The 27,214-nt window shown below is 56.8% G+C and overlaps 2 protein-coding genes across 2 annotated transcripts; both read right to left on the bottom strand.

Annotated features, from left to right (window-relative positions):
* Positions 1–31: 31 nt before the first annotated feature.
* Positions 32–20,582, bottom strand: ASMTL (acetylserotonin O-methyltransferase like). Its single transcript, NM_001035058.1, is given in 13 exon segments — positions 32–353; positions 955–1,077; positions 4,916–5,059; positions 6,061–6,193; positions 7,436–7,599; positions 10,379–10,541; positions 11,467–11,848; positions 13,051–13,159; positions 14,418–14,479; positions 15,098–15,162; positions 17,486–17,533; positions 18,774–18,905; positions 20,456–20,582. Coding segments are annotated over 13 exon segments (1,839 nt in total). The 5' UTR covers positions 20,549–20,582; the 3' UTR covers positions 32–132.
* A 2,448-nt stretch (positions 20,583–23,030) lies between these two features.
* LOC112444479 (P2Y purinoceptor 8-like) lies at positions 23,031–27,003 on the bottom strand. The gene is given in 3 exon segments (XM_024985944.2): positions 23,031–26,066; positions 26,068–26,124; positions 26,126–27,003. Coding segments are annotated over 3 exon segments (1,065 nt in total). The 5' UTR covers positions 26,645–27,003; the 3' UTR covers positions 23,031–25,577.
* Between the last annotated feature and the right edge of the window lie 211 nt (positions 27,004–27,214).

The raw sequence follows: 27,214 nt of genomic DNA, 5'->3' as shown, positions 1-27,214 counted from the left end.
GGGCGCCCCCTACAGACGCGCGGAGACTGCCTGCTTTCAGTCTCCTTTAATAATCGTTGTCCGGCGAGACCCCTCTTCTCTGGGAATCAACCCGGCCAGGCTCGCGCTGTGACCCTCGGGGCAGGGCGACCCTCAGGGTGGGGCCCGGGTCCCCAGGACCACGTGCAGCAGGCCTGCCGCGCACGCCGCCTGCACGTCCTGGAAGCCGAGCCGCTGCAGGAGGCGCTGGTACTGCCCGGGGTTCCGGGGGGGCCGCCCCACCCCCAGGGCCCGCAGCCCAGGGGGCCTCCGTGCCGCCCCGCTGGCATCCTCCTCCTCCGCGGGCGCCAGTTCGGCCAGCAGGAGGCCAGCGCCTGGGGAGACAGACACAGAGATAAGGGGAAGGGATGGGCAGGCGTCCCAGGACCCAGCCTGCGGGTGCCCCCGGGGCTCCCCGCGGGAGGACTTCCCTGTGGGGAAGGTGGGAGGAATTCTGTCTGCAGGCCCAGAGCCGCAGCCTCTGCAATGCCCGCTGTGCTCAGTCCCTCAGTCATGTCCGACTCTGCGACCCCGTGGACTGTAGCCCGCCAGGCTCCTCTGTCCATGGCATTCTCCAGGCAGGAATACTGGAGTGGGTAGCCTTTCCCTTCTCCAGGGGATCTTCCCAACCCAGGGATCCAACCTAGATCTCCCGTATTGCAGGCAGATTCTTTACCATCTGAGCCACCAGGGGGAGCCCATGAGACCCCCATACGCATACTGCAGCTGGAAAGCTGAGAAATGAATGACCGACAACTGGGAATCAGCTATGTCCCGGGCAGACGGTAAAGTGGGCACCGGACTGTGGGCTGGACGGGTGGGGAGGCTGACTTTGTAACACTCATTCGGTTTCTTTCTTTCTTTTTTGGATGGGAAATTGTCTTTAAGTGTGAAGAAAGGCAAGTGCAGGAAGAAAAGGCAAGTCCAGGGTCTCACCTGGTTTGCAGCAGCCGGAGACCCGGCTCAGGAGCCCGTGGAGTCGGTCGTCCGGCCAGTCGTGCAGGAGGCTGCAGACAATGTACAGGTCTGCGGGCGGGAGGCTGTCGCTGGAAAGGTCACCTGGGTTAAACACAGAAGGGGTGGAGGCGTGGAGGCCACAGGGACCGCTTCTGCAGCCCGCGTCCTACATATAGATGTAACACACACACAGCTACACACAGACACACACAGACACACAGCTACACACACACAGCTACACACAGTGACAGACACACAGACACACACAGACACACGCAGTGACAGACACACAGCTACACACAGACACACACAGTGACAGACACACAGCCACACACAGACACACACAGTGACAGACACACAGCCACACACAGACACACACAGTGACAGACACACAGCCACACACAGACACACACAGTGACAGGCACACAGCCACACACAGACACACACAGTGACAGGCACACAACTACACAGTGACACACAGATGTAACACAGACACAGCTACACACAGTGACAGACACACAGACACACACAGTGACAGACACACAGCTACACACAGACACACACAGTGACAGACACACAGCCACACACAGACACACACAGTGACAGACACACAGCCACACACAGACACACACAGTGACAGGCACACAGCCACACACAGACACACACAGTGACAGGCACACAACTACACAGTGACACACAGATGTAACACAGACACAGCTACACACAGTGACAGACACACAGACACACACAGTGACAGACACACAGCTACACACAGACACACACAGTGACAGACACACAGCCACACACAGACACACACAGTGACAGGCACACAGCCACACACAGACACACACAGTGACAGACACACAGCCACACACAGACACACACAGTGACAGACACACAGCCACACACAGACACACACAGTGACAGACACACAGCCACACACAGACACACACAGTGACAGACACACAGCCACACACAGTGACAGGCACACAGCTACACAGTGACAGACACACAGACACACACAGACACACACAGTGACAGACACACAGACACACACAGTGACAGACACACAGCTACACACAGACACACACAGTGACAGACACACAGCCACACACAGACACACACAGTGACAGACACACAGCCACACACAGACACACACAGTGACAGACACACAGCCACACACAGACACACACAGTGACAGACACACAGCCACACACAGACACACACAGTGACAGGCACACAGCTACACAGTGACAGACACACACAGTGACAGGCACACAGCTACACAGTGACAGACACACAGACACACACAGACACACACAGTGACAGACACACAGCCACACACAGACACACACAGTGACAGACACACAGCCACACACAGACACACACAGTGACAGACACACAGCCACACACAGACACACACAGTGACAGACACACAGCCACACACAGACACACACAGTGACAGGCACACAGCTACACAGTGACAGACACACAGACACACACAGACACACACAGTGACAGACACACAGACACACACAGTGACAGACACACAGCTACACACAGACACACACAGTGACAGACACACAGCCACACACAGACACACACAGTGACAGGCACACAGCTACACAGTGACAGACACACAGACACACACAGACACACACAGTGACAGACACACAGCCACACACAGACACACACAGTGACAGGCACACAGCTACACAGTGACAGACACACAGACACACACAGACACACACAGTGACAGACACACAGCCACACACAGACACACACAGTGACAGACACACAGCCACACACAGACACACACAGTGACAGGCACACAGCTACACAGTGACAGACACACAGACACACACAGACACACACAGTGACAGACACACAGCCACACACAGACACACACAGTGACAGACACACAGCCACACACAGACACACACAGTGACAGACACACAACTACACAGTGACACACAGATGTAACACAGACACAGCTACACACAGTGACAGACACACAGACACACGCAGTGACAGACACACAGCCACACACAGACACACACAGTGACAGACACACAGCCACACACAGATACACACAGTGACAGACACACAGCCACACACAGACACACACAGTGACAGGCACACAGCTACACAGTGACAGACACACAGACACACACAGACACACACAGTGACAGACACACAGCCACACACAGACACACACAGTGACAGGCACACAGCTACACAGTGACAGACACACAGACACACACAGACACACACAGTGACAGACACACAGCCACACACAGACACACACAGTGACAGACACACAGCCACACACAGACACACACAGTGACAGGCACACAGCCACACACAGACACACACAGTGACAGACACACAGCCACACACAGACACACAGAGTGACAGACACACAACTACACAGTGACACACAGATGTAACACAGACACAGCTACACACAGTGACAGACACACAGACACACACAGTGACAGACACACAGCTACACACAGACACACACAGTGACAGACACACAGCCACACATAGACACACACAGTGACAGGCACACAGCTACACAGTGACAGACACACAGACACACACAGACACACACAGTGACAGACACACAGACACACACAGTGACAGACACACAGCTACACACAGACACACACAGTGACAGACACACAGCCACACACAGACACACACAGTGACAGGCACACAGCTACACACAGACACACACAGTGACAGACACACAGACACACACAGACACACACAGTGACAGACACACAGCCACACACACACACACACAGTGACAGACACACAGCCACACACACACACACACAGTGACAGACACACAACTACACAGTGACACACAGATGTAACACAGACACAGCTACACACAGACACACACAGCCACACACAGCTACACACAGACACACAGTGACACAGACACACAGATGTAACACACACACAAACTACACACAGCCACACACAGCCACAGCTACACTACACACAGCCACACACAGCCACAGCTACACACAGACACACACAGCTATACACACAGCTATACAGACACAGCTACACACAGGCAGAATTATACATAGACACACAGCTACACACACATACAGATGCACCGACACACAGAAAGATAGATGTACACAGACCACAGACAGATACACACACTGACACACACACACGCGGAAGCATGCATATGTACACATACACACCCGCACACACAACACCCTGGTGGCCCAGACAGGAAGGAATCCACCCCCAGTGCAGGAGACCTGGGTTCAGTCCCTGGGTCGAGAAGGCCCCCTGGAGGAGGGCACGGCAACCCCCTCCAGTCTCCTTGCCTGGGGAATCCCATGGACAGAGGAGCGTGGCGGGCTGCAGTCCATGGGGAAGCCAAGAATGAACAGCTAACACTTTTTCACTTTACACACACAGACACAGAAACACACAGACACACACACACACAGACACAAAGACACACAGAGAAGTACACATATAGACACACAGACATACATATTTAGACACACAAACACACACACAGACCACATATGCGTGCACACAGACACACGTGCACACACTCACAGGCATGTGCACTCAGACACACACAATACACACTCAGATACGAGACAGAAATGCAGACATAAAGACACACAGGCTGTATACATGTGCTCAGTCGCATCCAGCTCTCTGACACCCTATGGGCTGTAGCCCAGCAAACTCCTCTGTCTGTTGGATTTCCCAGAGAAGAATACTGGACAGGTGCCATTTCCTCCTCCAGGGGATCTTCCCGACCCAGGGACCGAACCCACATCTCTTGCTTTGGCAGGCTGGCTCCTTACCACTGCGGCACACTCACCCCATACAGGAGATAAATAAGGGCGCCCAAAGAGGGACAGCTGGCACACAAGGACGCCGCACTGACCTGGCACAAAGTGGACCCGCTCTGACGGCCGTGCGTTGGTCTCAAAGTCCCCGGCAAGCTTGATGACCTCTGGGAGGGCAAAGATGGTCACCTGCAGATGCGGGTACTCCTGGACAAGCTTGTGGGCCAGGGCGCCCGTGCAACCTGTGGGAAGAAACGAGGGCTCTGGACCATCCTGGCCTGTCTCCAGAGGTGCAGCTCTGGCAGGACCAAATCAGCATTCTCAGACATGACCTGAGCCTGTGCCCTCACAGGAGGTCAGCCAGTGGGGAGATCTCTGCTGTCTCACACTCAGGGCCTTGGAGAGTGGTGCTGGACCAAGCGCTGGCCCAAGCCAGGTGAGCAGGGCGGAGAGAGAGCCACGGGGGATCCTAGAGCAGAGTTCTAGAGAGTTATACTCTTTCCTTCTCTGTTCTGTTGCGGGAATGCAGATGTGATGGCTGGTGCCACAGCAGCCACTCTGGGCCACCTGGAGGAAAGCTCTGCAGAGGATGGGAAAATGCAAGCTGGCAGCTCAGGAGCCCTCCCAGGACCCCAATCCCACTACACCGCTTGGGAAGGCATCTGCTCCTCCTCCGTCCAATGTCCTGGGGGAAGGACTTGCTGGGAGGAATAGAGGGTGTGTGTGTGTGGCATAATTAGACCTCGATAGATGGCAGCAGACAGGTTCCATGGTCCCCTCCTCTGCTTGGCAGCCCCCAGGAAGGAGCTGATAGGACTGAGCCATCCCTGGGACCTCTGAGCACTTGGGAATATCACCCCAAGCCCCACATCCACCCTGGATACATTTAGATCCTTGGGTGGTTTGTAGAGATAAACCCATTTTCCAAGTCTTATTAGTAGGTATTGTGTGTTAGTCGCTCAGTCATGTCCAATTCCGCAACCCTGTGGACTTGTAGCCCCGCCAGGCTCCTCTGTCCCTGGGGATTCTCCAGGCAAGAATACTGGAGCGGGTTGCCATTCCCTTCTCGAGGAGATCTTCCTGACCTAGGGATTAAACTTGGGTGTCCTGCCTTGCAGGCGGATTCTTTCCCATCTGAGCCACTGGGTGAGCCTATCTGCAGGTAAGGCCCCTGCAGCTTCCAACAAGAGAAGGAGCGCTCGCAGCCGTTTGCCCCTGACTCCTGTCAGGCAGAGGGATGTACCTCCCAGGTGGCAGGCGGAGGTGAAAGGGGACAGGTCAAAGGCCGTGGCCACGTGCTGGGCGGTCAGCTTGCTGAGGCCGTGCGAGGCCCTCATGAACTGCAGGGTCGCCTCCGTGCTCCACTTGTGGGGGGCCTGAAACGGAACAGGATCTCAGGAGAGACCCACCAGGGGCCCAGGCGGTGGGTACCCGGGATGACGTTTTGCATGGCATCTCTTGAGGGCAGGGGGCTTTGTGGGCTTCCCTGGTGGGTCAGACGGTAAAGAGTCCATGTGCCGTGCAGGAGACCTGGGCTCCACCTCTGCGTCGGGAAGATCCCCTGGAGGAGATGGCAACCCACTCCAGCACTCTTGCCTGGAGAATCCCATGGACAGAGGAGCCTGGTGGGCTACAGTCCATGGGGTCGCAAACAGTCAGACACGACTGAGCGACTAAGCAAGGGGGGCTTGGTAGGCAGGATGGGGGCAGACTAGGTGGGGAGGGGTCTGGGGGACACAGCGAGGGAGGCAGGGGAGGGCAAGAAGACATCTATCGAGGAGCCAGGAACTGCGTCCTCACTGGACACTAAACCCACCCTTGCCAGGATCTCAGACGTCCAGCTTCTACAACCACAGGGAATAAATGTCTTTCGTTTCTAAGTGAAAAGCTGAGAGTTCCTGAGTCTTGTCCAGCTCTTTGTGACCCATGGACTTATAGTCCATGGGATTCTCCAGGCCAGAACAGTGGAGTGGGTTGCTATGCCCTCCTCCAGGGGATTTTCCTGACCCAGGGATTGAACCCAGGTCTCCCGCATTGCAGGCAGACGCTGTACCATCTGAGACACCAGGAAAGCAACTTGCTCGGTCGTGTCCGACTCTCTGCAACCCCATGGACTGTACAGCCCATGCAGTGCTCCAGGCCAGAATACTGGAGTGGGTTGCCGTTTCCTCATCCAGGGGATCTGCGCAACCCAGGGATCAAACCCAGGTCTCTTGCATTGCAGGCGGCTTCTTCACCAGCTGAGCCACCAGGGAAGTCCCCCCATCCTCAGACCCACTGAACACCCCCCAGGGCTCTCTCTGGAGGGTCGGGAGCCAGGAAGCAGGGCAGGGAGGGATTTGCAGACTCTGAGCTCAGAAGGCACAGTCTCTACACAATCTAACCTCACATAGGAAACAGGGGGCACTGGCTTGCGGCAGCCCCTTCGTGGAGACACCCTCTTCGGGAGCTGTGGGCGGCCAGCTGCCCCCCACGCCGTCCCTAAGAGCCCACATCCGCAGCCTCCCGCCGGGATAATGGGTTCTGATGGTCCCCGGGTCTGGGATGCTTTCGGGGCCGTGGCCAGTCCGTCAGCGGCAGAGATGGCACGTGAGAAGCAGCGTCAGATTCTGGGGTACCTGCGGCAGGGGCTCTGGGGTCCACGCTGCCCCCTCTCGCACAGCCCGGCCCAGGTGCGTGAAGGCGCCCCAGACGGGCCCGTCGTGGTAGGCGGCCAGGCCGTGGAGAGACTGCTCGCCGTCCGACGCCAGGTGCAGGCTGGCCATCTCCGTGTTGCTGTAACCTGAAAGGAAGGAGCATCGTGGGACCCCTGTCAGGGCTCCCGGGACATCAGAGGGACGGAGGGAGCCACTGCTCAGGGTCCCTGTGGTGGTAGTGCAAGCATCGTCCGGCTGACAGCGTGATGCCCTCGCACACGCCCGACTCTGCGACCACGTAGACTGCAGCCCGCCAGGCTCCTCTGTCCATGGCATTCTCCCGGGAAGAATACTGGAGTGGGTTGCCATTTCCTCCTCCAGGGGATCCTCCTGACTCAGGGACCGAACCCACGTCTCTTGCACTGGCAGGCAGGTTCTTTACCATGGAGCCACCTGGGAAGCCCTTCTATGTATCCACCTGTCTGTTTATATGTGTCAGTCGCCTCCATCTCTCTCTCATCTGTTAACCATCTATCTGTCAATCTGTGTATGTGTCATCTACCTGTTTGCTTCCCAGCTGTCATCTGTGTGATAAGTCTATTTACCTCTCACTTGTCATCTCAGCTCATCTATCGTTTACCCATCGACATGCCTGTTGCCTATCCATCAATCCCCCCACCTATCACCTATTTATCCATCGTTTATCTATCTACCCTGGAGAAGGAAAGGGCAGCCCACTCCAGTACTCTTGCCTGGAGAATCCCATGGACGGAGGAGCCTGGTAAGCTACAGTCCACGGGGTCGCAAACAGTCGGACTCGACTGAGCGACTTCACTTTCCCTTTTCCCTTTATCCATCTACCTATCTAGCTATCATCTCTGTCATCAGTTTTTATCTATTGATCTATCAATTTATCTACTATCTGTTTATCCACCTGTCCACCCATCAGCCTGTATTCATCACCTTTCTGTCATCTGTCCATCCACTTACCCTATTTTCTGTTTATCCGTCTGTCTGTTCTCTATTTATTCATCAGCTATCTGTCTGGTGACCTTTCTATCAACCATCTATTCATCCATCTACTTATCTATTTACAGGCCTATTACATTCACCTATGAATCAACCAAGCAATTTATCATTTATCCATCCACCCATCTATCTATTGGGCTTCCCAGGGGTCTCAGCAGTAAAGGAATCTTGTGGCCAATGCAGGAGACACAGAAGACACAAGTTCGATCCCTGGGTGGTGAAGATCCCCTGGAGAAGGGCATCTTACAGTATTCTTGCCTGGAGAATCCCACGGACAGAGGAGCCTGGTGGGCTACAGTCCACGGGGTCGCAAAAAAGCTGGCCACGACTGAGGCGCCTTAGCAAGCAGCATCTGTCTGTTATCTGTTTGCTCATCCATGAATCATCTATGTATCCACCATCCATCCATCCACCGATCTGAGCATCATTCTACTATGAATCACTCTCTAGGCATTCACCTCACCTGGCTGCCTACCTGAACAGATAAGTAAGTACACAGGTATGTTCGCTGTGCACACGCACACACCCTAGGAGTTGTTTCCTTGGGGAACCCTGGCTGATACAGCCCCTCTGAGTCCGTAAGGAAGTCTCTCTCTTGAACATCACACACACACACACACACACACACCCCCTCCTAGTTCCTCCTAAACATCCACACACACACCTGTTTCCTCCTAAACATCTGTTTCTCACACACATACACACGTTTCCTCCTAAACATCACACAGAGACACACACACCTCTTTCCTCCTAACATCACACACATACACACGTTTCTTCCTAAACATCTCTCACACACATACACCTGTTTACTAACATCACACACACACCTGTTTCCTCCTAAACATCACACACACAACACAGACGGCTTTCCAACTAAACATCACACACACACACACACACACACACACACACACACAGAGCTGTTTCCTCCTAAACATCTTTCTCTCACACACACACACGTTTCCTCATAAACATCACACACACACACCTGTTTCCTCCTAATCACACACACAGCTGTTTCTTCCTAAACACCACACACACGCACACATCTTTTCTCCTAAACATCACACACACACCTGTTTCCTCCTAACATCACACACACACACCTTTCCTCCTAAACATCAAATACACAGAAAGACACAAAACTGTTTCCTCCTAAACATCTCTCTCTGACATACACAGACACCTCTTTCCTCCTAACATCACACACACACACACATTTCTTCCTAAACATCTCTCTCTCACACACACACACCTGTTTCCTAACATCACACACACACACCTGTTTCCTCCTAAACATCACACACAAAACACAGACGGCTTTCCAACTAAACATCACACACACACACACACACACACACACACACACAGAGCTGTTTCCTCCTAAACATCTCTCTCACACACACACACGTTTCCTCGTAAACATCACACACAGACACACATACCTGTTTCCTCCTAATCACACACACAGCTGTTTCTTCCTAAACACCACACACACGCACACACACACATATCTTTTCTCCTAAACATCACACACACATCTGTTTCCTCCTAACATCACACACACACACCTTTCCTCCTAAACATCAAATACACAGAAAGACACAGAACTGTTTCCTCCTAAACATCTCTCTCTGACATACACACACAGCTGTTTTCTCCTAACATCACACACACACACACACACACACACACTCTGACACACACACACACACACACCCGTTTCCTCTGCCCCCTCACCCCCACCCCGCAGCTCCCCGCCCTCTGGGAGCCGCCCCGCGTCCGGGACACAGGGCCGGCCGGTCTGCCCATCTCTGCTCAGGAGCCACCGTCAGCTGGCGGCCGGGCCCCGCCTGCGGAGCTGCCGCGACGACACCCGGGACGCCCCCTCACCTCTGTCCGACTTGTCCAGCAAGCCCAGGGCCGCACAGACGTCAAGCAGGCGCGCGGTGCCGCCCACCGAGGCGTCGATTTCGCGGGCGACGTCCGCGGCCGCCAGGGGGCCTCGCTCTTTCAGCACATCGAACACTTGGAGCTTGCAAGCCGTGAGCAGGGCCTGACCGTGACGGAGGGCCGCAGTCAGGCTACGATGCGAGTGACCGATCGCTCGTGACCCCCACGGCGGCGAGGCGGGGGCAGGGGGCCCGGGACTGTCAGAATCGCCGCGCCCATCAGGGCCCCTTCTTCTGCAGGGGGAGCTGGGTTTGGGCTCCAGCTTGCACAACGTTTGCTCCAGGGAAGAACACGTCAGTGAGGGTTACGCAGAAAAGCTCTCTCGGCAGAGAAAACCCAACGTGCTTCGGTCAAGGGCTGTGTGGTAGCTCCCCACGGTGCCCACGTCGAGGCCACAAACCCTGGGACCTTGAGGGCAGGCTGTGTGTGCACTTGGGCGCTCTCTGCAGGGCACAGACTCTCCACCGCTCACCACACACCTCACGGGACAGCCTAACCTCCCCGCGGCTCGCCTAACAAAGGAACCTTCCCCAGACGTGGGGCACAGGGTGGTGTGAGCCCCGTCACCCTCGGACACCCACACGGACCCCGCCCCCGCCCTGCCAGTCTTCAGGAACGATGACGTTCACGTCCTGACCCCCAGAATATGCGAGCAAGGCCTTCTGTGCAAATACAATGTCTTCGTAGGCGTGACAGAGTGAAGGGTCTGAGATGACGCCCTCCTGGATGGGGGTGGCCCTAAACCCTAGGGACAGGGTCCTTATAAGACACGGAAGAGGAGAGACATGGACACAGAGAAGCCACGTAGAGACGGGAGGGAGGCGGCCACCAGCCCAGGGACGGATGCCTGGAACCCCCAGAAGCTGGAAGAGGCGGGAAGGACCCTCCCCTGGAGCCTCTGCAGGAAGCTCAGCCCTGGGACCCCTTGACCTCAGACGTCTGGTCCCCAGGGCTGGGGTGGGGGGTGTGTGATGGTCTGAAGCGCCCCCCGTGCTGGGGGTCACCTGATCGCGAAGGCACAGACGTACCTTGGATGCTTTGAAGCCGTCCATCAGCTCCAGGAGGCCCACGGGGAGCGGGGGCTGGCTGTCCGTCACCCCATTCAGATCCGCCTCCCGGGGGCGGGGAGCCTGCGGCTGCACCCCACACGGCTCCAGGCCCTCCTTGGCCCGAGCAGGGTCAGAGCCGCCTCCCTCTGCGTCGCTGAGATCCTCGAATGTGTCGACAGCCGGGATGGAGTCGTGCCGGACCTGCCGTGGGGCGCCGTGGGCACGGGGTCCGTGGTACAGGTGCGCCAGCTCCTTGCAGAAGCGGTTCAGCGGGAAGCCCACCACGTTTAGGAAGTCGCCGCGCACGTACTCCACCAGCATCCCACCCAGCGCCTGGATCCCGTAGCCGCCGGCCTTGTCCCTGCGCGGCGTGCAGGACCATAGCGCGGCGGGAAGGAGGAAATAGATGGACATGGCGATGCTGAGCTTTGCTGGGTGCGCACACCTGGCTGGCCCTGGGCGGCCGTGTGCCGGGGGGGTGGCCGGCTCCAGGACCAGCCCCCAGGAGCATCCCTCGGTCCCACCCCCAGGACGGGATGAAGGCTCCACAGTGGCTTCTGGGGATGCGCGAGGGGACACCTGCCCCCACACCAGGCCTGGGTCTCCTGAGGGGGTGAGCTTTGCCCACAAGAGACTGGGGCCCCCCAATGGGGTTTTCCCACATGTCTCTGACCGGAGCCTCAAGAGGAGGACTCCTCGAAGGGGTCCACAGCCCGGGTTTTCCCAGGAAGCTCTGCTGAGACCTCCTTGCAGGGGAAAAGGGGCCCATCCTTTTCCGTCCATACTGACTGAGCCCCCAGCCCTTGTCAACTCTAACCAGCAACCCCCCTCAACAGACCAGGCTGCACAGAACGGCGGGAGCTGGGATATGGGGCAGGTGGAGGGGTGGGTTCCCCCAAAAGACCAGGCTGCACAGAACGGCGGGAGCTGGGATATGGGGCGGGTGGAGGGGTGGGTTCCCCCAAAAGACCAGGGTGCACAGAACGGCGGGAGCTGGGATATGGGGCGGGTGGAGGGGTGGGTTCCCCCAAAACCGCACAGGGTTTCCCAGGTGGCGCTAGTGGTGAAGAATCTGCCTGCAACGCAGGAGACACGGGTTTGATCCCTGGGTTGGGAAGATATCCTGGAGAAGGGTCTGGCAGCCCACTCCAGTATTCTTGCCCGGAGAATCCCATGGACAGAGGAGCGTGCTGGGCTACAGTCCACGGGGTCACAGAGAGTCGGACACGGCTGAGCGACTATCACTGATACTGGGTGGGGAGACCAGCCCCATGGCAGCATCTGCCTGACCCGCCCGACCCATATGGGTGCCCTTTGCTGTGGAGACAGCAGTGCTGTAGGGACAGGGGCGGGGTAAGGTATCTTTCCATCCTTCCTAAGCACGCTGCCCTGCCCTGGACCCCTGGGCACGTGGCGGGCACAGGCCCCCAGTGCGGGCTCAGCCCCGGCCTGTCTCCTGCCCACAGCGGGCATTCAGCACCACGGTTCCAGACAGAGACTGGGTTCAGCACCGTGGCTCCGGACAGACTGGGTTCAGCACCGCGGCTGCAGACAGAGACTCACATGGGCTCCCCGCTGTCGATGTACTCCCACAGCATCTCCTCTGACAGCTCCGAGAACTTCACCGTGGTCTCCTCATAGAACTCGGACACCTCAGTGTCCAGCTGACCATCTGCAAGGAAGTGTGCAGTGTGGTGAGGGGACGCAGCCGATGCCCGTGGGGGCCTGCGGGTCTAACCGTGTGAGCCCAGGAGGAGGCAAGCCTGATGCTGAAGCTGAAGCTCCAGTGCTCTGGCCACCTGTTGAGATGAACTGACTCACTGGGAAAGACCCTGATGCTGGGAAAGATTGAAGGTGGGAGGAGAAGGGGATGACAGAGGATGAGATGGTTGGAGGGCATCACTGACTCGATGGACATGAGTTTGAGCAAATTCCGGGAGTTGGTGATGGATAGGGAGGCCTGGCGTGCTGCAGTCCGTGGGGTCGCAAAGAGTCAGACACGACTGAGCGACTGAACAGCAACAAAGCCTGAGCTTTGCATGCGATTCATACACACACACAAATACACACACGATCATTAATGGGGCATAAAGGATTCTCCACTGTAGACAAGGGAAACAAAGAGAGAATAAAACAGAAAGTGAAGTAAAAGTGTTAGTTGCTCAGTCGTGTCCGACTCTTTCCAACCCCACGGACTGTAGCTCTCCAGGCTCCTCCGTCCATGGGATTCTCCAAGCAAGAACACTGGAGTGGGTTGCCATTCCCTTCTCCAGGGCATCTTCCTGACCCAGGGATCGAAATCCCGTCTCTTGTGTCTCCTGCATTGCCAGGTGGGTTCTTTACCACTGAGCCACCTGGGAAGCCCCCAGCAGGCTCCATGGTGCTCCTTAAACTTCACACCCACCTAGAACCTCAGAATAGGACTTATATGGAAATAGGGTCTCTGCAGACGTGATGAAGTGAAGGGTCCGAGATAAGGTTCCTCCTGGATGAGGACACCCTAAACCCCATGACAGGGTCCTTCCTGGGGCTCAAATCTCTTTTAAGAAGCTTTAAAAGTTATTCTTCAGGCTTTTTGTGCTTTAAAAAAAAAAAAAACCCTTTTCATCATGGTATGTCTTAATGCCCGCCAACGGGAGCCAAACTTCACCGTTCAGACCAGAGAGCTCAAAGGCAGGCTCCGGGTGGGTCGTGTTGGACAAGGCGGACTGTCCCCCACACCCTACACGGGGTCTACTGGATGCTCACGATGAACCCCCATATTTCCACGTGGGACCCCAACGTTCCCAGGCCAGGTGGGAGGGCGGGCCCGGGTGGTAGCAAAGACAGGGATGCCCCAGGGCGCCCGGGTCCTCCACCGAGGAGCCCCGGCTGCTCCCACGGTGGCCCTGACTCCCAGGGGAGGTGGGGGATGCGGGCCGTCCAGGTACCTTTGGTGTAGCAGTGGACGATGGCCACGCCCGTGAACACGCTGTGCTCCTTCCCACTGAGCCTGCAAGACACGGCCGGGCCGGACGTGTGACTGTCCGGAGTATCTCTGGAATCCAGGGTGCCCCCTGCCCACCAGCCCCACCCTCCTATCACCCGGGCTGCGCAATCACTGAGGAAATCATCCCAGGGGGGACTGTGAAGCTTCCCTGCGAGACTGGTCACTGCGCTCAGAGAGGGGCTGGGGGGGTGGTCAGGCCACCTCACAGGACAAAACACAGGACCACGTGGACCCTGATGGGAGTGGCCGGCACCGCACAGAGGACCCGGATCCCGGCCACTCTAGGCCACCCCTTTCCTGGATCCCTGTGTGGTCCTGGGAGTGGACACTCAGCATGACTGAGCCAGGAGGAGACCCTGAATGTGGCGGGGTGGTGTGGGGAGTCGGAGCCCTGTTAAGAGTCGAGGTCGGTTCAAGGGCACGGCCTGGTCCTCTGACCTGAACCAGGAGGGGCGTCTATGGGAGACAGCGGACATGATGCCCGTGGCAGACACGGGGACATGATGGGTGATGGGGGGTGGACAGACGGCTGATGAGCAGATGCTGATGGTGAGTGGACAGATGGCACACGGCCCAGCCTCTGTCCCACGCGTCCCTGGAGGACCGCTGGGACCCACCCACCTCGACAGCATGCGGTAGGCGTCTTGCTTGTCCACCGGCTTCTCCAGGATCAGCCCCCCGACCGCCTGCGAGAGAAACGCCATGGAGAGAGTTGCTTCTGCTCCCCGAGCTGCTCTGAGCCAGCTGTGCCGTCCACCGTTTTAGACTCATGTATTTTTTTTTAATTTAGGCGAGATTCATATAATGTGACACTCATCATGTTAAATGAAACCGTGTGGTACGTTTCCACTGTTGGGTGAGAGTTCCCAAAGTCTTTCATCTGGAACACCCCTCCCCACAAGCTGCTCTCCCCACCTCGTTCCCTAGCCCCTGACAACTGCTGATCTGATTCCTTCCTCAGTGGACTTCCCTATTCTGGATATTTCATACAAATACAGTAATATCTACCCTTCTGCGTCCAGCTTCTCTCAATGAGCACTGTGTGTTCGAGGTCCATCCACGTAGCCTGTGTCGGGGCTTCCCTCCTTTTCATGACTGCGTCATATTCCACTGTGTGGATGGACCCCCGTGCTGCTTATCCATCCATCCACCTATCATTCTATTCATCCAAGCATCTACCCATCCATGCATCATCTATCCATCCATCCATCATCCATCCACCCATCCCTTTATCCATCCACCCATCCATTTATCCATCCAACCATCTATCTAGCCAACCATCCATCAATCCATCCAACCATCTACCCAACCACCCATCCATGCATCTTCTATCCATCTATCCATCCATCCATTATCCACCCATCTATCCATCCAACCATCATCCATCCACCCATCCATCCACTCATCCTTCCATCAACCCATCTATCTATCATCAATCCATCATCTATTCATCATCCATCCAACCATCCATTTATCCATCTAAGCATCTACCCAATTATCCATCCATCTATCCATCTATCCATCCATCCATTATCCAACCATCCATCCATCCATCCATCTATCTATCCAACCATCTACCCAACCATCCATCCACCCATCCATCAACCATCCACCAATTTATCCTTCCATCCATCATCCATCCATCCATCCATTTATCCATCCACCCATCCATCTAGCCAACCACCCGTCAATCCATCCAACCATCTACCCAACCATCCATCCATGCATCTTCTATCCATCCATCCATTATCTACCCATCTATCCATCCAACCATCTACACAATCATCCACCCATTCATCCATCATCCATCCACCCATCCATCAACCATCCATCCATCCATCATCCATCCACTCATCCATTTATCCATCCAACCAGTTAACCCAACCATCCATCCATGCATCATCCATCCATCTATCCATCCAACCTTCTACCCATCATCCATCCACCCATCCACCCACCCATCTATCATCAATCCATCATCTATTCATCATCCATCCAACCATCCATTTTTCCATCCAACCATCTACCCAACTATCCATCCATCCATCTATCCATCCAACCATCTACCCAACCATCCATCCATCCACCCATGCATCAACCATCCACCAATTTATCCTTCCATCAACCCAGCTATCCACCCATCAACTCAACCATCCATCCATCTATCCATCCATCATCCATCCACCCATCCACCCATCATTTATCCATCCAGCCATCTATCCATCAGTCCATCCATCTATCCATCCAACCATCTACCCATCCATCCATCCATGCATCTTCTATCCATCTATCCATCCATCCATTATCCACCCATCCATCCAACCATCTACCCATCCATCCATCCACCCACCCACCCATCCATTCACCCTTCCACCCACCCATCCATCATCCATCCATCCATCAACCCAACCATCCATCCATCTATCTACCCATCCATCGTCCGTCGACACACACATCCAGGGACACTGCTGCCATGAACACCTCAGCAACGAGGCCCAGCATCCGTGGTCAATGCTCACCATCAGGCCAGCCAGGGTCTCAGACAGACGGCCATGACCAGCGAAACAGAGCTGCTCTACGGATCACTGTGATGACCCATCCAAAAGCCTGACTCTCGGCGGCCAAAACCCCTATCTTGGGGAGGTTCCTTTCCCTAGGTCCCGACCCCCCCAGCCCTGTGAACAGGACATTATTGATACTAGGATCTTTGCAGATGTAACAAAATTTACGAGGAGGTCATACTGGAGCCAGGTGCGTCCTAATCCATGATGGATGGTGTTCTCGTAACAGGAAAGACAGAGCAGAAGCCGCATGGAGACGGAGGCAGAGACGGGAGGGAGGCGGCCACCAGCCCAGGGATGCCCAGGAATTTGCAAAAAAAGCATCAGTAGCCAGGAGAGAGAGAGAAGCCTGGGGTGGATTCTCCCCCAGGTCTTACAGAAAGAACCTGCCTTCCCGAGGCCTGGATTTCAGTCGCCAGTGACACGGAAAGCCGGAAAGCAGACTCACCACGATGGTGTCGGCTCCGATGACCACGTCTGGGGCCCGCAGGTCCTTCTGCAAGAAACGCAGACTCGGCTTTAGGCGGGACGAGCCTGTATGTCTTAAACATTTTCACATCACGACGCACGGCACACAGCATCACAGCTTATTTATGGATCCAGTCTTGCTTTAGAAAGCGAGACTGGAGTGTCCTCAAGACAACGATCAAGGGAGACAGTGAAAGTGAGTCACTCAGTCGTGTCTGACTCTTTGTGACCCCGTGGACTGTAGCCCGCCAGGCTCCTCTGTCCATGGGATTCTCCAGGCAAGAGTACTGGAGTGGGTTGCCATCTCCTTCTCCAAGGGATGTTTCCCACCCAGGGATCGAACCTGCATCTCCAGCATTAGTGTGTGGATTCTTTACCACTGAGCCACCATGGGGGCCCCAGTTATATATTACTATATATAATTATGACTTCCCAGGTGGCTCAGATGGCAAAGAACCTGCTTGCAATGCAGGAGACCTGGGTTCGATCCCTGGGTCGGGATGATCCCCTGGAGGAGGAAATGGCAACCCACTGTAGTATTCTTGCCTAGAAAATCCCATGGACAGAGGAGCCTGGTGGGCTACATTCCATGGGGTCACAAAGCAGAGTCGGAAATGACTGAGCAAATAACACTTCACACTTTCATGCTGCTGCTGCTGCTAAGTCACTTCAGTCGTGTCCGACTCTGTGCGACCCCACAGACGGGAGCCCACCAGGCTTCCCTATCCCTGGGATTCTCCAGGCAAGAACACTGGAGTGGGTTGCCACTTCCTTCTCCAATGCAAGAAAGTGAAAAGTGAAAGTGAAGTCACTCAGTCGTGTCCCACTCTTCGAGACCCCATGGACTGTAGCCTGCCAGGCTCCTGTGTCCATGGGATTCTCCAGGCAAGAATAATGGAGCGGGTTGCCATTTCCTCCTCTAGTATTCTATCCAGAATCCAGGGAATTCTGTATCATAAATGATTCTATTTTATTAGTTACAGTAGCACACAGCATGGTAACACCTCGTGATAGACTAGGTAGGTCGCTTCTTTATCCTGAATGACACTCTGATATGAATTGCCACAGCAGGTTACATACTAGCTAAATGACAGATAACGTTGTATAAACGATACCATCCCATGAATTACACGTGTCCACAACACAAGGACACTCAGTCGCAGAGAAGCTACACCTATTGCCTGCTGTGAAGGGCACTGATTTACAACAGGTGTGATTAAAACCTGAGGACGCCCCGCTAGCAGGAGACCCAGGAAAGGAGCACTTACCTGGTACATCCGGTCGGCCACCTCCAGGGCCTTCTGCTTGGCCGTTTCCACGGCGTACGCCTGCGGGGTGGCGAATGAGGCCTTGTGCAGCTTCTCCTTGAACCTGGACGGGACCACCTCGAACCTGAGGCCCTGGAACAGGATAGAAGAGGGGTATGGGGGGGGAGCCCCAGGACGCTGACAGGTGGGCAGGAACTGAAGGAACCCGCCAAGCCCCCCTTCCCTGACTATGGACACTGACCAAGGGCCGACTCCCGGCCGCGGCGTGAGTGTGACTGGTGTGTGTGTGTGTGGGGGGGGGGCCTTGGGGACCCTGGTGGGAAGACCTCTGTGCACGCAGAGGCCAGCAGGGCGCTATTGATTGGGGTGCAGCCCCGAGGGATCAAAGGGCTCCTGGAGAGTCCCAAAGGCCGGCATTTCGCCCTTACAACAGTCAAACTACTGAGATGACAGCGCCTGCAGGAAAGGCCACAAAAAAGCCACAAATACGGCGGCTGTGTGCAGGGGAACAACTAGGCTGCTTTGACTTGGTGCCCAACACAGGTGACCTGGCAGTGCCTGCGGAAGGCAGGTCACAGACCCGCTGCCTCCAGAGTGGGGGATGGGGTCTTGACCACAGAGGGTCAAACTCCCCCTCCCACACTCGCAGGGACCTCTGTGAGCAGCCAGCTGCCTCTTACTTTTCTGCACCCCAGCCCCCTCCCCACCTCCATCGTGGACCTCCCGGATCCCCAGTTAACCCCTGGGTCACACTATGAGACACCCCCGCCTACGGTTCTGTACCCTCGCTGGGAGGTACATAAAGCACTTCTCATTCTGTACCTACCGCCCATCCAGCCCAGCTCACGCCCCCCACCCAGGCAAGAATTTCTGGCTCTATCTGTTCCCCTAGCTGGTATCCTCGCTTCTCTAAACCACCCCCCGCCCAAATAGGGCTGTCCCATGCAGACCAAGCCCTGTCCAGTGGCTCTGTCCCCTTCCCCACCGCCACCCCCCCACCAACACCTGGACAAATCCAGCTCAGGCACACAGACCTGGCCTTGGCCCGGCAACCCCACACTCCCTGGCCAGCAGATCGCCAGGTCACTGAGCCCTGGCTGGAAGACCCTGGCCCGCCCCCGATCACAGAGACCACAGATCTGGACCCTGGTCACTAGGGGCCTACCCTCTGCCTACCTCAGCCCCCAGTCCTGCAGACTCCGGATACCCAGTCACTTAGGCCCCCAGCAGATTCCCGCCCCACTTCCTCGCTCACCAGACCCTCAGTCACAAGGCCTCTGTCCCGACGCCCTGCATCTTTGACCCCGTCAGTCGGTCCCACTGCTGACCCCGGGCCTGCAAACACCCACCACCTCTTACATCCCCCCTCCCAAGTCAGTACGATCCCCAATAACTAGGTACTGGCCCTGCAGATCCACCAAGGCCCCTGTCATCTCCCCCGGCGCGCCCCGCCCACGAAGCCTAGGTCATCAGGACCCTCGGGCACTCGTCTCCGACCACCGGACACTGGCCAAAGCCCTCCGCTAACTACTAAGACACCCCCAGTTTCTAGGCCCCGGACCCGCAACTCTGGGGTCCATCCGGGAGACCCGGGTCACGACGCCGGGGATCCCGAGGCCTCGGGTCACTAGGCCCGGGTCCGCAGGCCCGGCCCCCCCAGAGCCTGGGCCCGGGCCGCTCACAGCATTGCTGAGGATCTCCCGGCGGCGCGGAGAGGAGCTGGCCAACACCACGCGCTTGTGCTGCAGCTTCCCGATCACCGGGCACAGGAGCATGGCGCCACGCGCCCGCGCCCGGCGCCCGGAGACCGGCGCCGGGAGACCAGTGCCGGGGAGACCCGCGCTGCGCGCGCGCGCGCGCGGCCCAGGCCCCGCCCCACCAGGCCCCGCCCCCTTCTAGGCCCCGCGCCCGGTCTCCGGAGCCACGCCCAGGCCTCATCACCAATGAAACCTCGCCTCACCCCGCACAGGCCCGCCCCAGGCCCCTGCCCACCGTGAACTTCCTCCCCGTCCGTTGGAGCCACGCCCAAGCCTCGCCACCAACGAAGCTCCGCCCCAGGCCAGCCCACGGCCGGACCTCACCACCAATGAAGACCTCGCCCAGGCCGCACCACCAACGAAACCCCGCCTCTGCCCGCCCACGGCCCGGCCTCACTACCAATGAAAGCTCGCTCCAGGCCGGCCACCAGCGAAGCCCCGCCCCGGACGTTGGAGCCACGCCCAGGCCTCTCTGCGCAAGGCCCCGCCCTCCCCCGAGGCAGGTGGGGCTCCGGCGGCGCTTCCGGGCAGCCCGAGAACGAAGCTCCGCCCCATCCTCGAAGCCCCGCCTCCAGCTCGCCCCGCCCCCAGCAGCTGGGGATTCCTGCCAGGCTCGGGCGGGGGGCGGGGCCCAGAGCCCGCAAGGCATCTTGGGAACGCAGAGATGAGGGTCCCGGTGGCTTGAGGGAGGCAGAGATGGGGGTCCCCGGGGCTTGATGGGGGGAAGGTGGGGGTCCCCGGGGCTCGCGGGCGGGGAGGTGGGGGGTCCCCGGGGCTCTATGGGGGCGGAGACGGGTGTCCCCGGGGCTCGATGGGTGCGGAGACGGGTGTCCCCGGGGCTCGATGGGTGCGGAGTTGGGGGTCTCTAGGACTTGATGGGGGCGGAGATGGGGGTCCCAGGGGCTCGATGGGTGCGGAGACGGGTGTCCCCGGGGCTTGATGGGGGCGGAGATGAGGTCCCCGGAATGCAGTGCGGGTGTGTGGAGATGGGGGGGGTCTCGGGGCGCGGTGGTCTGTGCAGATGGAGCTCCCGGGAAAGCAGTGTGGGTGTGTGGAGATGAGGGTTTTCGGGGCGCGGTGGTCGGTGCAGATGGTGGTCCCCAGAGTGCAGTGGGGGTCTGTGGAGATAAAGGTCCCCGGCCTGCGCTGGGGGTGCAGGCCCTTCTCAGCCTAAGCACTACTGACCCTCGGGGCCGGATCATGCATTTTCGTGGGGCTGCCCTGGGCGGCTGCAGCGCATTCAGTAGCGACTCTGGTCTGTGTCCACTAGATGGCGGTAGGTGCCCACTAATGGTGAGAATCCGGACGTCCGCACGCGTCCTGTCCACCGGGGAACTGAATCACCCCTCACTGAGTGCCCCGGCTAGACAGGGCTGGAGAGGTGGGTGATGGACGGATGGATAGATATGATGGATGGATGGATAGATGGATGGATGAATAGATAGATAGATATGGATGAATGGATGGATGGATAGATAGATATGATGGATACATGGATGGATGGATAGATAAGATGGATGGATGGATAGATATGGATGGATAGATAAATAGATGATGGATAGATATGATGGATGGATGGATGGATGGATAGATATGGATGGATGGATGATGGATGGATGGATGGATGGATATGATGGATGGGTGGATATGATGTATGGATAGATAAATAGATGATAGATATGATGGATGAATGGATAAATAGATCATAGATATGATGGATGGATGAATGGATAGATAGATATGACAGATGGATGGATAGATAGACTGGATGGATGGATGGATGAATGGATAGATAGATGATGGATGGATGGATGGATGGATGGATACTACACTTTATTTATTTATTTATACTATAGAAACCAACAGATCTGACTGACGGATGGATGGATACATACGTAGATAATGAGAGATGACAGATTAAGTAGGTAAGAGTCATGTCTGGTCAGGGTCTCTGCCCTACCGCCGTCTGGGGCTGGACGAGTCTCTATGGGGGGCGTCCTGTGCACTGTGGGGTGTGGAGCAGCTCTGTTCTCCCCCCACCACATGCCAGGGGCAGCCCCTGCCCCCAGTGCTGAGAAGCAAGATGACCCCTGACTAATTCATACCATGTATATTTAAACTAATACATATCTTTGTGTTCATGTGACTGTATATAAGAACCTGGGTCTCTTGCCTTGCAGGCAGATTCTTTACCACTGCACCCCCAGGGAAGCCCCTATATATATATATGGTATATCATGGAATATGCTATATATTGGGCTTCCCTGGTGGTTCAGATGGTAAAGAATCCGCCAGCAATGTGGGAGACCTGGGTTCAATCCCTGGATTGGGAAGATCCCCTGGAGGAGGACATGGCCACCCACTCCAGTATTCTTGCCCGGAGAATCCAATGGTCGGAGGAGCCTGGCGGGCTGTAGTCCACGGGGTTGCCAAGAGTCAGACACGGCTGAGCGACTTAGCACATGTGCACCCCTGTGTGGAGTTAGGATAAACTCTTCATTGCTAGGTTAAAATAAACATCTTGCTTAGAAAAAAAAAAAAAGATGGTTTATTTTGAAGAAGTTCTAGATTTAAAGAGCAGTTGTCAACATAGCATCGAGACCCTAAGCAGTCATTCCATCGGACATATTCCGTCCCCCTCAGGGACTCCAATGCAGTTCCTTCATTTACACGCATTCCTGCTCTTGAGGCTTTTTAACAGCATTGAGGAATGTCAGTGAAATGGCAGGATCACAGGTTTCCAAAGAAACAGCAGACACTGGGAAAAAACAATAAATCAATGTCTTCGTCTGACGATTTCCAGCAAACCGCATGCCTTCAGTGTGGGTGTTTTAAAACAGGTTCGAGAAAAGAGATGTCATACTCTAACCACCTGACGCAAAGAGCTGACTTTTTGGGAAAGACCTTGATGCTGGGAGATTGAAGGCGGGAGGAGAAGGGGATGGATGACAGAGGAGGAGATGGTTGGATGGCATCACTGACTCGATGGACATGAGTTTCAGCAGAGTTCGGGAGATGGTGAAGGACAGGGAAGCCTGGTGTGCTGCAGTCCATGGGGTCGCAAAGAGTCGGACACGACTGAGCGACTGAACAAGAACAATATTATTAACCTGCTGAAACAGAAGGAAATCCAGCCCTGGGATTTTCAGTGATCCGACAGGCACCCCTCGGAAAGGCCGACGGGTCCCTGAAGATGCTGTTGGATACTGGGCAACTTCAGTGGAACTGGGGGTCCTTGGGATGCAGAAATCAGGGAGATGTCGGTGGCCCAGAGGGGCTGGACAACGAACTGTTGGTGACGATGGTGACGAAATGTGACCTGAGCTCTCTGGGACCCAAAGGCTGGATGGACGTCACACCCGTTGAGGGCTGGGGGGTGGGGGTGGTGAGGGGCAGTGTTATTGCTTAGACCGGCTTCCTCCGAATTCAAATGGTGATGCTTGTTCTCAGCTCAGCAAGAAGACGGTTCCGTGAGGGTGGTTTGAGGTTTTTCACAGCTTTTTAGTCAGACGCTGGAAGCCCACGCCCAGGACGTGGCCGCCACTGTCTTGCTGGGTCAGGGTTTTTCTGCCTCCGGACTGTTGTCTTGGCGACCTGACTTTCTAGGGGCTTGGCTCTGGGAACAGTTGGGAAGAGCGGGTGGACCACACACCATCCTGGGGCGATCCGAGTCTTTGAAGCCAGCCCTTCTCCAGCCACCCGTGGGCGCACGTCCTTTCTCGGGCGGGGGGCGTGTCTGGTCGGCATTCTGAAAGCAGCAGACGGTGGGTCTCTGCCCTGTGCAAACACTGCGGACTCGGGGAGGATGGATGCCCTGTGCAAACACTGCGGACTGGCTTGGACGCTGTCCCCTGTGTGGCCTCCCCTGGTGGGGATGGGGATGGATGGGACCCCCAGGCGAGTCTTTCTCCCCGCCAAGAGCATGGACTGCCCTATACAGGTCCCACCCCAGGAGCCAGCACCAGGCACTGCGACCCCTAGAACCACCCGGCCAGTGGCCAGAGGCCCAGTCTCAGAATTGCAGACTGCAGGGGTCTCCTAGGGCAGCTGTGACAGTTCTATAAATGAGGGGCTTAACGCCCCAGACAGGCATCCATCCTCCCCGAGTCCTGGGGACCACACGTCTGAGGTCTGTGTGTCCCAGGGCTGAGCTCCCTGCAGAGTCTCCAGGGGAGGGTCCTCCCCGCCTCTTCCGGCTTCTGGGGGCTCTGGGCGTCCATCTCTGGGCTGGTGGCCACGTCCCTCCCATCTCTGCCTCCATCTCCACGTGGCTTCTCCTCTGTGTCCGTGTCTCTCCTCTTTGGTGTCTTTTAAGGACCCTGTCACGGGGTCTAGGGCCACCCTGATCCTGTAGGTCACACTCATATTCCGGGCAGACGTGGATTTGCAGGGTTGGGACACCATCCACTCCGCCACACGCGTGTGTGGTTTTCATTCCCAAGCAATGACGTCGGGGGACCAACTGCTCCGGTAACATCGGCTCACAATCCCACCAGCATCTCTGAGGTCTGATGGGGGGATGTCACCTGCTTTGCAGCCACCCTGCCCTGGGGGTCTCCCCGAGCCCCTCCCCACTGGCCCCTGCCAAGTGTCACCTTACAGGCTTCAGAGATGTTTTCTTCTCCACCCCCCACCCCACCCCCCTGAGGGAACCCTGAACTTATCCTATGCTTCTCCCTGTGATGCACAGAGGTTATTTCAGGCAGACCCTGACGACCTGCTGTCTCAGCATCCCCGGCGCTCCAGGAACTGTGGTCCATCATCTTTTCAAAACCTCACAGCTGCGGGGGGCTGCTGCGGGCTCGTGTGCTCGCTGGTCTCGCCCCGTCCTCAAAGGATCGCAGGGGTCAGGCCAGGAAGCACCGCATACTGCAGGAGGACCTGCTGTGGCTGGGGGCGGTCGGCGGGGAGGCGGCAGGCAGAGAAGGGGCCCGTCCAGCGTGGTCCGGCTGAATCCCAGCGCACCCGGAGTGACCGAAAAGAGGCCCCAAAGACCCCTGCTGTCCCTCAACGCCCCCCGCTGCACTCGCGATGAGGGGTGCCTGTCTCAGAACACGCTCTCCTGCCGTTTCACGCTGGGCCTCTCGGGCGCCTCCTGCCCGTCCACGGAGCGCGCGGACAGGGTCCGCCCGGAGAAGAGGCTCTCGTGGCGGCTGTCCGGGCTGTCGGCGGCGGGCAGCGGGCCGTAGCCCAGGTAGTCGCGGAGGCGCAGCTGGAACTCGCTGGACGCGAAGTAGTAGACGAAGGGGTCCAGGCAGTTGTTGAGGCAGCTGAGGCAGAGCGTGAGCTTGTAGATGTGGTAGTAGCTGCGGCCCAGGAAGAGGCGGCTGACCATGTGCACCAGGAGCACGAAGTTGTTGGGGGCGAAGCAGGCGACGAAGGCGAGCAGCACCACGGCGGCCAGCGAGACGGCGCGGCGCCGCTGCGCGCGGCCGTGGCGGTCGGCGGAGCGCAGCAGCGTCAGGATGGTGGCGGTGTAGCAGGCCACGGTGACCACGAAGGGGATGAGGAAGAGCACGACGAAGAGCGTGAAGAGGGAAGGCGGCCCACATGGCCACGCTGGGCAGCATGTTGGACTTGAGCACGTCGAAGCAAGGTGACGATGCCCAGCGCGTCCACCGCGTAGGTGAGGTCGGTGCGCGCCAGCGGGGACAGCGCCGCCAGCAGCAGCAGCCACGTGCCGGCGCAGGCCGCCAGCGCGTAGCGGCGGCGGCGCCACCGTGCGGACGCCAGCGGGTACACGACGCCCAGGAAGCGGTCCACGCTGATGCAGGTCATGGTGAGGATGGACGAGTACATGTTGGCGTAGAAGGCCACGGTGACGGCGTTGCAGAGCAGCACGCCGAACACCCAGTGGTTGCCGTTGCAGTGGTAGTAGATCTGGAACGGCAGCACGCAGGCCAGCATGAGGTCCGTGACGCTCAGGTTGATCATGAAGATGACCGACGGCGTCTTGGGCCCGATGTGCCGGCAGAGCACCCACAGCGAGAACAGGTTGCCCGGGATGCTCACCAGCGCCACCAGCGAGTACACCACCGGCAGCACCACCGCGATGGCCGGGTCGCGCAGCATCAGGATGGTGGCGTTGTCCGGGCGCGTCATGTTCACGTCCATGCTGCAGCCGTTGGGGGTGGCCTCGGGATACGGGGTGCCGATCTGCAAGACAAGGAGGGAAAGGGGGGTACCGGGCAGGTGAGAGGCGCCGGAGGACGGGGTGTCCTGGGAGAGGGGCGGACACACGGGAGCGTCACGGGTGCACACACACGTTCGCGGGAGCGCTGATGTCCTATGGTATATGCACGTGTGATATAGACACACACATTACATATACATATGTGACACACACACCATATTGTATGTATATATGTGTATATATGTGATACACACACACACCATATTGCATGTATGTATGTATATATATGTGTGATATAGACACACACACCATATTGTATGTATATACTTATATATATGTGACACACACCATATTGCATGTATATATTATATATATGTGAAAAACACCATATTGCATGTATATATCTACATATGTGATATACATACACACACACCATATTGTATGTGTATATGTGTATATATGTGATATATACACACACACCATATTGTATGTATATATGTATATGTATGTGACACACATCATATTGTATGTGTATATGTATATAGATGTGA

The sequence above is a fragment of the Bos taurus genome, chromosome 26, assembly GCF_002263795.3.
Source record: "Bos taurus isolate L1 Dominette 01449 registration number 42190680 breed Hereford chromosome 26, ARS-UCD2.0, whole genome shotgun sequence".
Classification (NCBI taxonomy): domain Eukaryota; kingdom Metazoa; phylum Chordata; class Mammalia; order Artiodactyla; family Bovidae; genus Bos; species Bos taurus.
The sequence above is the reverse complement of the archived record's forward strand: the minus strand, read 5'-3'. Positions and strand labels throughout refer to the sequence as shown.